This window comes from Salvelinus namaycush, chromosome 3 (assembly GCF_016432855.1).
Source record: "Salvelinus namaycush isolate Seneca chromosome 3, SaNama_1.0, whole genome shotgun sequence".
Lineage (NCBI taxonomy): Eukaryota > Metazoa > Chordata > Actinopteri > Salmoniformes > Salmonidae > Salvelinus > Salvelinus namaycush.
The window spans coordinates 48,927,039-48,939,197 of NC_052309.1; the positions used below are offsets into that span (position 1 = coordinate 48,927,039).

At 41.5% G+C, this 12,159-nt stretch overlaps 1 protein-coding gene across 1 annotated transcript in view; it reads right to left on the reverse strand.

Moving 5' to 3' along the window:
• Positions 1-7,088, reverse strand: part of stk32a (serine/threonine kinase 32A) — a 60,535-nt gene extending 53,447 nt beyond the window's left edge. Inside the window, exons 1-3 of the mRNA XM_038988505.1 lie at positions 7,037-7,088; positions 2,563-2,618; positions 2,170-2,321 (exon numbers count right to left, since the gene is read on the reverse strand). Coding sequence (XP_038844433.1) covers positions 2,170-2,321; positions 2,563-2,618; positions 7,037-7,088 — 260 coding nt within the window. The remainder of the gene's footprint in view (positions 1-2,169; positions 2,322-2,562; positions 2,619-7,036) is intronic.
• Between the last annotated feature and the right edge of the window lie 5,071 nt (positions 7,089-12,159).

The window sequence follows — 12,159 nt, forward strand, 5'->3', positions numbered from 1 at the left end:
TAGCTGACTGAAGCCTGCCTCTGCAGAACAGACCTGGATGAGTCCCCCCAATGTGACGGTGTTACATTGATTCCGGCCCCCTGATTGACTGACAGATCCCTTCAGCCAGAGGCTAATGCTCCTTCAGCTGCTGTCGACCGTGGGGAGAAATTACGCCCCATCCCAGCAGCCCCCGCTGAGGAGGCACAAGCTACAGTATGAGGCATCAAGGTCACGCCACTGTCTTCTGCCTTAACGCGCTTCACCTGCAGTCCACTGAGCTGCCTCCCCCTCGGCGAGACCATCCCAGCACTGTGACCTTCCACTAACTGACCTGACAACCTGCCAGAAGAAGGGCATACTAGTGTCCTGTAACATAATGTGATGTTTGAATAAACCAAGAGACTGTGAACAGTGACGTTATGTAGAGAGGCCCCGGTGTGCATTAAGGGGATTCTTGGTCGTGGATCACTCCCTGGGTCGTTTGATACACAAGGTATAGCAGATTGTTGACTAGAAAGAAATTCCAGATCATGTATGGCAATAAGACTAATAGGTGTGTTTACTGTATGCAGGTAACCTTCCTGGTTAAATAAAGGACAAATAGTGGAGAACTGTATTTGATGCATTGAGACCATTACAAAATAAGCATGTTGAATGAAAGACATGAGACACTTCACTACCTCACTGATGCCAATGAACATTCTTGTCCATGCACTTAACTTCAAGTCCTTGTTCTTCTTCATTGTCGATTCAGTAAAGCAATTCCTGCCTTGTGATGCTCGCCACAGGATGTGGAGTGAGACAGAAAATTCACCTTCAATAAAGTCAATTCCATCAGTGTCTCCGCTCCATCCAGTTTCACTGACAGCAACAGCTCAGGATGACGCCCAGACCAGCCAGTTTCCATAAAGGCCCTGTCTGTCTCTGAGTAGGCTACTTCTGCATCATCAATAGTAAAAATACATGCTTGTCTTGGCAGAGTGAGTGATGTGCAGCTGAGTCGGGCTCCGAGTAGGATGCCTAGTGTGTGTGTGTGTGTCTCTCTCTCTCTCTCTCTCTCTCTCTCTCTCTCTCTCTCTCTCTCTCTCTCTCTCTCTCTCTCTCTCTCTCTCTCTCTCTCTCTCTCTCTCTCTCTCTCTCTCTCTCTCTCTCTCTCTCTCTCTCTCTCTCTCTCTCTCTCTCTCTCTCTCTCTCTCTCTCTCTCTCTCTCTCTCTCTCTCTCTCTCTCTCTCTCTCTCTCTCTCTCTCTCTCTCTCTCTCTCTCTCTCTCTCTCTCTCTCTCTCTCTCTCTCTCTCTGACTAAGTTCAGTATGTCTTTACAATGTACTTACAGTACCAGTCAAAAGTTTGGACACACCTACTCATTCAAGGGTTTTTCTTAATTTTTTCTACATTGTAGAATTAAGTGTGAAGACATCAAAACTATGAAAAAAGACATCACGTAGTAACCAAAAAAGTGTTAAACAAATCAAAATATATTTTTGATTTTTCAGGTCACAGGTGAATGAAAAGCAGCCAACAAGTGCTCAGCATATGTGGGAACTCCTTCAAGACTGTTGGAAAGGCATTCCTCAAGAATCTGGTTGAGAGAATGCCAAGAGTGTGCAAAGCTGTCATCAAGGCAAAGGTTGGCTACTTTGAAGAATCTCAAATATAAAATCTATTTTGATTTGTTTAACACTTTTTTGGTTGCTACATGATGCCATATGTGTTATTTCATAGTTTTGATGTCTTCACTATTATTCTACAAAGTAGAAAATAGTAAAAACTTTTGACTGGTCCAAACTTTTGACTGGTACTGTACTTCAATAATCCTTCACAAGTAACTACCCACATGATTTTCAAAGACAAAAAGTCTGAGGTTTTGTTCTACTTTTTTGTGTTGTTTGTCCTCCTCCATTCTATACGTCAAAGCCTTGGCTGAGCAAACATACATGTTAGATTGGGCATTCAAGCTTCTGCCACTTTCAAGGTGAGAGTCCTCTCGCTACAGATGCTTTATCACTGTCTTCAAAGCACTTGTTCCTAACAGTTGCTGTTGTTTCTTTCTTTCTTGTTCCTTTCTTTCTTTAACGAATGCACACCCATACCCCCCCCCCCCCCCCACACACACACCCACACACACCCACACACACCCACCCACACACCCACACACCCACACACCCACACACACACAATGAGCCTTACCAGAAATTGACAAGGAAAGGATGCTCGAGGTTCCGCATGATCTGCATCTCCTTGAAAACATTGCGGACCTCGTTCCGTTCCACACACTTCAGTTTGTTCATATACTTCATGGCATACATTTTCTTTGTGTCCTTCTTCTGCACAATGCACACCTAGAGAGAAACAGACAATAGCTCTGCATACATCCTGCTATCACCTGAGTTTACTGAATGGGTTTCTTACTGATCATTGCATTGTGGTTTTACTTAGATGTAAACGCAAGCTGTAAGAAAGTGCTTTGATAGAATGTGAAAGTACTGTTCTACTGCATCTGTGGCTACTATTGTCAAGACAACTAAGAACTGATTATTTCAAGTGGAGGTTGGACTCAGCAATTTACCAAAACAGACTTACCTTCCCGAAACTTCCTTTCCCGATAGCCCTTAGGATCTGGAAGTGGTCAAAATTGACTGGGGAAAGAAGAGGAGCATCTCTTTATTTTCATATTCGCAGGCAAACAGCATACAATTTCATACAATCACAATCTTGTTGAAATACATAGAGGATGCACGAGAAAATCTAAATGGCACTAGAAACAATTGACATTCAGCGTCCTTTTTAACTTGTGTGAGGCAGTGTTATTATCTCAAATGGAAAAGGATCTAAATGTGAAGTCATTTTGGCCGCGGTAAGTTGTTTCATTCAGTTCATTACAGTTCATTACAATCAGATGTAGACAGACTGCTCCCTTGATACAAAATTAACTTGCGGAGAGAAATAAAAGGTTGTTTACATTATAGCCCAGAAGATGAATTTTTTTTAAAATGTTGCACGTTTTTCTCTGAAACAAAATACACCATCTCTTCTCAGCACACTTACTACACTCCCAGTCAGTACTACACTGACAGTCAAACGTCTCATGCCCATTGGGGGCACAGGGGCACGTGCCCCCTCAGATTTATCCTGTTTTAAAATATACTGTATATATATATATATATTGTTTTAATGGGGCATTTTTTTGTTAAGTTTTTGTTGTTTTTCTGTAATACTGCTAGTCAACTAGCAATTTTATGAAGTTGGTCCAGAAAGGTTCAAAATCTCACACCTCTCACACTATCTGCAAAGAAGACATTTCAGGTTATCAATGAAGTTAGAGTAGCTAGCTTGTCTAGCTATCTTAGCTGGCATGCCTGCTGGCAAGCAATAACTAAATATACTGACGATTTTTGGGGTGCAGGACGCCCCTGCTCCCAGTCCCAATTTAACCTGAACCTGCACCAATTATCGGTCTAATCTCAAAAAACATTTCTATTCAATTGGAACCAGTTGTGGCCTGTCTTCACAGCCATGGCAATCGAAACAGAGGGTTATCCCTCTTTCTATCTGCCATCTCCCAGGGTGACGTGCAGCTGCCACCCACTCTCTCTCTCTCTCTCTCTGGTCCCGGTCATGTGACCTGGCCGGTGTACCCCCGCCGAGCAGCGACACCTCACATCCCCTCCGAGTGGATGGATTGGATGTGACAGTTAATGATATGCTCTGTTAGTCATGTATCAGTGGCACTTCCCCTCTCCGCTACTTGTGTTTCACTGTTCACTACAGGCTCTGAGCCTAACTCTGGTTCTGATGGGGTTTTAGGGAAGGACAGCTGTGGTTTGACTGCGAGGAGAGCAGAGCAGTGGGTGCACAGAGACAGAGGCTGCGGTCCCGGTTACTTACTCTTTCTCTATCTATCTCTCTGTATCTCTCAGTCTCTCTCTCTGTCTGTCTCCCCTCCCCCCTCTCTCTGATGTTCACAGAGGCAGGAAGCTCTAGCGGAGCCCCATATACACTAGTACGCAGCCATGACTGAGTAAGTCATGCGGTTGCTGTGGCGACTGAAACAGAACCCACGGGTCCCAGTCAGCCGGAGCGTGAATAAAGCATGATCACCAGACAGGCGTGCCCATTAAGAGAAGTGGAAGCCCCAGGGGACAGACAGACAGACAGGCAGACATGGAGGGGGGACAGGTCACAGCTTTAGCATGATTGTCAACAGAACAAAGTCACAGAACAAAGAACACTTAATTCCCAATCCTATTCTTAATAGACTTATAAAGCACTCAGTCCTGTTGATGTACTACATCTCTCTCTATGGTTCTCTATCTGTCATTTGTCCTGTTATTTCTCTGGCCAACACCAATCCCAGGTGCCCAGGCAGTAAATTCAGGGCATTGGAAAATTGAACACTCAGCTTCAATGTCAAAACCACAACAACAATGTCAAGGAGCACTCCAGTTATTTTGAACTTCCAAGTACAATTCCAAGTCACACGTGACTTTTATTTCTAAGGTGATGACTTTGTCCATAATGGGTAACTAATGGGATCGATGGCAGAAGCTCAAATTTAAGGAAATAACAAATGTTGAAAGAAATGTATGACGATTATTCTGGCAACGGCATAAGAATACTACATAGCTGCAAACAATGTCCATAGTGTACACTCTAGAAAAGATACTGTACAATTGTACAGATATACAGTTGAAGTCGGAAGTTTACATACACCTTAGCCAAATACATTTAAACTCAGTTTTTCACAATTCCTGACATTTAATCCGAGTAAAAATGCACTGTCTTTGGTCAGTTAGGATAACCACTTTATTTTAAGAATGTGAAAAGTCAGAATAATAGTAGAGAGAATAATTTATTTCAGCTTTCATTTTTTTCATCACATTCCCAGTGGGTCAGAAGTTTACATACACTCAATTAGTATTTGGTAGCATTGCCTTTAAATTGTTTAACTTGAGTCAAACATTTTGGGTAGCCTTCCACAAGCTTCCCACAATAAGTTGGGTGAATTTTGGCCCATTCCTCCTGACAGAGCTGGTGTAACTGAGTCAGGTTTGTAGACCTCCATGCTCACGCATGCTTTTTCAGTTCTGCCCACACATTTTCTATAGGATGAGGTCAGGGCTTTGTGATGGCCACTCCAATACCTTGACTTTGTTGTCCTTAAGCCATTTTGCTACAACTTTGGAAGTATGCTTGCGGTCCTTGTCCATTTGGAAGACCCATTTGCGACCAAGCTTTAACTTCCTGACTGATGTCTTGAGATGTTGCTTCAATATATCCACACAATTTTCCTACCTCATGATGCCATCTATTTTGTGAAGTGCACCAGTCCCTCCTGCAGCAAAGTACCCCCACAACATGATGCTGCCACCCCCGTGCTTCACGGTTGGGATGGTGTTCTTCGGCTTGCAAGCCTCCACCTTTTTCCTCCAAACATAACGATGGTCATTATGACCAAACAGTTCTGTTTTTGTTTCATCAGACCAGAGGACATTTCTCCAAAAAGTACGACCTTTGTCCCCATGTGCAGTTTCAAACCGTAGTCTGGCTTTTTTATGGCGATTTTAGAGCAGTGGCTTCTTCCTTGCTGAGCGGCCTTTCAGGTTATGTCGATATAGGACTCGTTTTACTGTGGATATAGATACTTTTGTACCTGTTTCCTCCACCATCTTCACAAGGTCCTTTGCTGTTGTTCTGGGATTGATTTGCACTTTTTGCACCAAAGTACATTCATCTCTAGGAGACAGAACGCGTCACCTTCCTGAGCGGTATGACGGCTGCGTGGTCCCATGGCGTTTATACTTGCGTACTATTGTTTGTACAGATGAACGTGGTACCTTCAGGCGTTTGGACATTGCTCCCAAGGATGAATCAGACTTGTGTAGGTCCACATTTGTTTTTCTGAGGTCTTGGCTGATTTCTTTTCATTTTCCCATGTTGTCAAGCAGAGTTTGAAGGTAGGCCTTGAAATACATTCACAGGTGTATCAGAAGCTTCTAAAGCCATGACATCATTTTCTGGAATTTTCCAAGCTGTTTAAAGGCACAGTCAACTTAGTGTATATATTCTTCTGACCCACTGGAATTGTGATACAGTGAATTATAAGTGAAATAATCTGTCTGTAAACAATTGTTGGAAAAATGACTTGTGTCATGCACAAAATAGATGTCCTAACCGACTTGCCAAAACTATAGTTTGTTAACAAAAAATGTGTGGAGTGGTTAAAAAACAAGTTTTAATGACTCCAACCTAAGTGTATGTAAACTTCTGCCTTAAACTGTTCAGGTATTTCATGTATGTGTGTTTTTCTCTGAAAAGGAGAGTATTCACTCTGTCTGTCACAGCTGACCTACCAATAAATAATCCTTTGCTAATGCTTTGTCACCGTCATTAATTTGATACAGCTAAACATTTGCATAACACGTTAGCCTACATCAGCTGATGTGCTCTATAAACTGTCACAGTAACTGTATTCTAGTGAGTGAAGAAGGTTAGCTGTAAAAACCTTAGATCATCACTTATTGGCTTCCAAAATGTAAAACACCCTCAGATGACAGCTGATTCATTATGTAATATATAGAAAAACACAATGTCTTTAATTAAAAAGGGAACCCAGTGACAGCCCTTGAATTGCTGATGTACTCTTACCTCTGTCGGTTTTGCCAAAGTGAGTGAATTCAATCTAGAGGATTTGTCACATTCAAAGATGTTGAATTCCACTTAGCTAGTATATACTGTAAGCCCAACACAGTGCATAATTACACATAGAACGCTATGTTATAGGAATTATATGATCTCTATGACACAATGTCTGCATACCTGAATGATAACTACCATTACACTTTATGAGACTTTAAGAAACCTGTTAGTAACCGTGGCTTTACTGATCCTTACATTTCTATTGATGTACTGCATCTTCTTCATCTGTTTGTTCAATCTATCGTATTCATTTTTGATACAGAGCCTACTGGGGTACACTCAGAGAAGACAAATCCAAAAGGAGAAATGTCTAATAATCCTCATTGCCCACTTTATAACAGTCTCGGTCATTACTCACCCTCCTCTGTGTCATCGGTGACGGAAGCCTTGTTGGATTGTCCCAGCCCCATGTCTGTTCCTGTAGTCTCCAGCTAGGCAGGTCCCTCTCAGCTCAGTACGGAATAGCTGTCCCACAGCCAGGGAGACATAGCCTGGAGCCTGGGCTTGACCAACCTACCTAGATCCGCCAGTTGGGTTGATTGGAACTTGGCCTGTACTCTTCTCTGTACTCTATGGTTCCACACCCAGGGGTGTGGATCTATCTCTGGCCCCCCTCAACAGGAAACCAAACTATATAAGAGAAGAACACACAAACATGACACAATGCGTCAAAATCAAGAAGGGAGGGGGCTGAGTGGTTGAGCCAACACATCACGGTAATGCTCTATTCGTGTTGGTAGGAGATTGCCGAGAGATGCTCTTTCCGATTATGAACTTGTCAAATTCTTCGAAGGAGTATACCCAGCAAACCAAAATTGGTTCTGTGAAAGTTCCCAGAACATTTGTTAGGTTGCAACAAATGTTCCCATAACACAAAAATTGTCTAGTCGTCCTGAAGATTATAGAATGTTTGTATAAAACATTTGCCTGATTTTGCAAGAACGTTCCTAGAAAACATTTAATTTGTTCTTTAAAGGTCCCCAGAATGTTTCATTATATTGTGGGAGAAGTCTGGTGAGAACATTGGGGTGACATCACAAAATATATGTTTACAACAACAACAACAAAAACATGTCCAGTTGTGCAGATGATTCTACAATGTTTATTTTAAGCTGGAAAAAAAAAAAATCACAAAAAACATTTACCTGAGGTTACAAGAACATTCCCAGAAAACATTTTGTGTTCCCAAAACACAAAAAACTGTCCAGTTGTGCTGACATTCAGATACTGTTTGTATCAGGGTGCACAAACCATTCCTTTGACGTTGCAAGCATGTTGACAGAACAGCCTTTCTGAGATCTTTAAAGGATCCCAGAACATTTAATTAGGTTGTGGGAACAGTGTGGGTACATTACAAGAGATAGGATCCAAAACCACAAAATGTACTCAGTTGTGATGACATTCATACAATGTTTAAGTTAGCTTGCATAGGACATTCCTATAATGTTGTAAGAATGTTGGCACAACTTCTGGTTCCCAGAACATTTCAGAAGCCCTTTCCTGCAGTCAAATTACCTAGTGGCCGTATTACATTTTTTCATAATTTCAAAATTAATAAACATTACTTCAAAAACCAGCTGAAAATCTGGTGTTTCTATGTCAAACAGTTTTGTTAAATTTCAGTCTTCTGTAATGTACAGTATCAGTCAAAAGTTTGGACACACCTACCCATTCAAGGGTTTTTCTTTATTTTTACTATATTGTAGAATAATAGTGAAGACATCAAAACTATGAAATAACACATATAGAATAATTTAGTAACCAAAAAAGAGTTAAACAAATAAAAATATATTTTAGATTTTAGATTCTTCAAAGTAGCCACCCTTTGCCTAGATGACAGCTTTGCACACTCTTGGCATTCTCTCAACCAGCTTAACCTGGAATGCTTTTCCAACAGCCTTGAAGGAGTTCCCATATATGCTGACCACCTGTTGGCTTCTTTTCATTCACTCTGCGGTCCAACTCATCCCAAACCATCTCAATTGGGTTGAGGTCGGGAGATTGTGGAGGCCAGGTCATTTGATGCAGCACTCCATCACACTACTTATTGGTCAAATAGCCATTACACTGCCTGGAGGTGTGTTGGGTCATTGTCCTGTTGAAAAACAAATGATAGTCCCAATAAGCGCAAACCAGATGGGATGGCGTATTGCTGCAGAATGCTGTGGTAGCCATGCTGGTTAAGTGTGCCTTGAATTCTGATTTACGGTGGGAACCACACATGCGATGATCACAAAGACATGGCGGTTGGAAACCAAAATCTCAAATTTGGAGTCATCAGACCAAAGGACAGAATTTCCACCGGTCTAATGTCCATTGCTCATGTTTCTTGGCCCAAGCATGTCTCTTATTATTGGTGTCCTTTAGTAGTGGTTTGTTTGCAGCAATTCGATCATGCAGGCTTGATTTACGCAGTCTCCTCTGAACAGTTGATGTTGAGATATGTCCGTTACTTGAACTCTGTGAAGCATTTATTTGAGCTGCAATTTCTGAGGCTGGTAACTTTAATGAACTTCTGGGTCTTCCTTTCATGTGGCGGTCCTCATTAGAGCCAGTTTCATCATAGCGCTTGAAAGTTCTTGCGACTGCACTTGAAGAAACTTTCAAAGTTCTTGACATTTTCCGGATAGACTGACCTTTATGTCTTAAAGTAATGATGGACTGTCATTTTTCTTTGCTTATTTGAGCCATAGTATGGACTTGGTCTTATACCAAATAGGGCTATTTTCTGTATACCACGCCTACCATGTCACAACACAACTGATTGGCTCAAACACATTAAGGAAAGAAATTCCACAAATTAACTTTTAACTCCAGGATGCTGGCCTTCTAGGCAGAGTTGCAAAGAAAAAGCCATATCTCAGACTGACCAATAAACATTAAAGATTAAGATGGGTAAAAGAACACAGACACTGGACAGAGGGACTCTGTCTAGAGGCATCTGTTTCTCAAACTAGGCAATCTAATGTACTTGTCCTCCTGCTCAGTTGTGCACCGGGGCCTCCCACTCCTCTTTCTATTTTAGTTAGCGGCAGTTTGTGCTGTTCTGTGAAGGGAGTAGTACACAGCGTTGTATGAGATCTTCAGTTTCTTGGTAATTTCTCACAAGGAATAGCCTTCATTTCTCAGAACAAGAATAGACTGACGAGTTTCAGAAGAAAGTTCTTTGTTTCTGGCCATTTTGAGCCTGTAATCAAACCCACAAATGCTGATGCTCCAGACACTCAACTAGTCTAAAGAAGGCCAGTTTAATTGCTTCTTTAACCAGGACAACAGTTTTCAGCTGTGCTAACATATTTGCAAAAGGGTTTTCTAATGATCAATTAGCTAATTCAAGTTTATACTTTTAAAAGGCTAACACAACGTGCCATTGGAACACAGGAGTGATGGTTGCTGATAATGGGCCTCTGTACGCCTATGTAGATAATCCATAAAAAATCAGCCGTTTCCAGCTACAATAGTCCTTTACAACATTAACAATGTCTACTCTACACTATATTTCTGATCAATTTTATTTTATTTTAATGGATAAAAAATTTTGCTTTTCTTTTAAAGACAAGGACATTTCTAAGTGACCCCAAACTTTTGAACGTTAGTGTATATTGTGCAGTAGTAGGTGATATAGAGACACATGGCATTTCAATTTCATTCATAAGACATTTTAACAGCCTTTAATCATACAGTACAAACACAACCCTATTTTTTTTTACACTTCATATGTTGACAATCTGCACATTATTTCAGTCATAGGACATTCTAACAGCATGTAGTCATACAAATCAAATCAAATGTTATTTGTCACGTGACAGTGAAATGCTTACTTACGGGTCCTTTTCCAACAATGCAGAGTTAAAGATGAAGAAAAAAAACAAAAGAAAAATATGAAATAGTCACACGAGGAATAAATACACAGACAATAACGAGTAACAATAAGAAGTCAAAATAGCATCGCTATAACATACAGGGAGTACCCGTACCGAGTCGCTGTGCAAGAGTACGAGGTTATTGAGGTAGCTATGGACATATAAGTAGGGGTAAAGTGACGTACATGGTGAGTGTGAAAGTGTGTGTGTATGTGTGTGAGTGTGGCATCAGTATGCATGTGTGCGCATGTGTTGTGTTAATGTTATGTGTGTGTGGGCGTATGTAGTGTGTGTATGTGTGTCGGGGTGTCAGTGTAAGTATGTGTGAGTGTGTGTGCATAGATTCAGTGCAAGAGAGTTAGTGCAACAAAGGGTCAATGCAGGTAGTCCGGGTAGCCATTTGATTAGCTATTTAGCAGTCTTGTTCAGCAGTCTCGTGGCTTTCGGGTAGAAGCTGTTCAGGGTCCTGTTGGTTCCAGACTTGGTGCACTGGTAATGCTTGCCGTGCAGTAACAGAGAGAACCGTCTATGGCTTGGGTGGCTGAATTCTTTGACACATTTTTGGGGCTTTTTCTGATTCCGCCTGGTATAGAGGTCCTGGAAGGCAGGGAGCTCAGCCCCCTGTGATGTACTGGGCCGTACTCACCATCTTCTGTTGCACATCCTTTGAATGTTTTTGGGATGTTATCATCCCAAAGGAAGAGCACCCTCCTCAAAAGGAACAGTAATCTGCACCGCTCGGTCATGTTGTCAACAAGGCAGCATGATGCATCATCCAGAAACATACATCTCTTTTCCATAAAATATATGTTCGAATTTTCTAACTAGTTTTCATTTGGAAGGCAGATACAGCCTTTTTATCAAAGGTAATCACTTTTGAATGTGAAAGCACAGGATCTTGATCCAGTGGGCTTTGAACTGCTGGCTCATGCCCAGGAGGCAGTCCAGTTCTAAAACGAACGCAATCAACTTTCACCTGGTGTTTCGCCTACTCGGGTGCACGGGCCAGATTAATCAAATCAAGGCGACAGACAATCCATCGTAACTCCTCCTCAATATTTACTGGATTAGTTGAACAGTACAGAAGAGAACCTCTCCCGACAGTTTTTTTTCTTCTTGTCTAGACTAGTATGCAGGGGATCTAGTTTCAGGAGTTTCTTTTACCCCTGCTACATTAGGTTGCTTTCATACTAACCCTAAGGAAATTGATAACTTGAAAACTGGCTGACAAATAAGGCAAGCTAAATACATTCTCTGAAATATTTAATTATTGGAGTGATACACTGATTCTTGTTTGAGTATGAGGATAAAATAGAATAGTTTCAGTATTTTTTAATTTTTTTTGCAGTGTTGAAAGTAATTTCATGCAATTCTTCTAATTTTGCCATGTGGCGGAGAGAAGAATTTGCCGTCTCAAAGGTAATATCCTGCAATTCTACAGATGTCGCCCTGAGGTGGAGAGAAACTTTTGCAGTGGAAAGATAATTTCCTGCAATGCTACACATTTTGCCATGTTCATATACTATCTGAGTGACAAAAAAAGATATGGGGGCCCTATTATGGTCAGGGCCCCTGGGCACATGCCCTGCACGTCTACTCAGTCATTTGGTGAGGATTA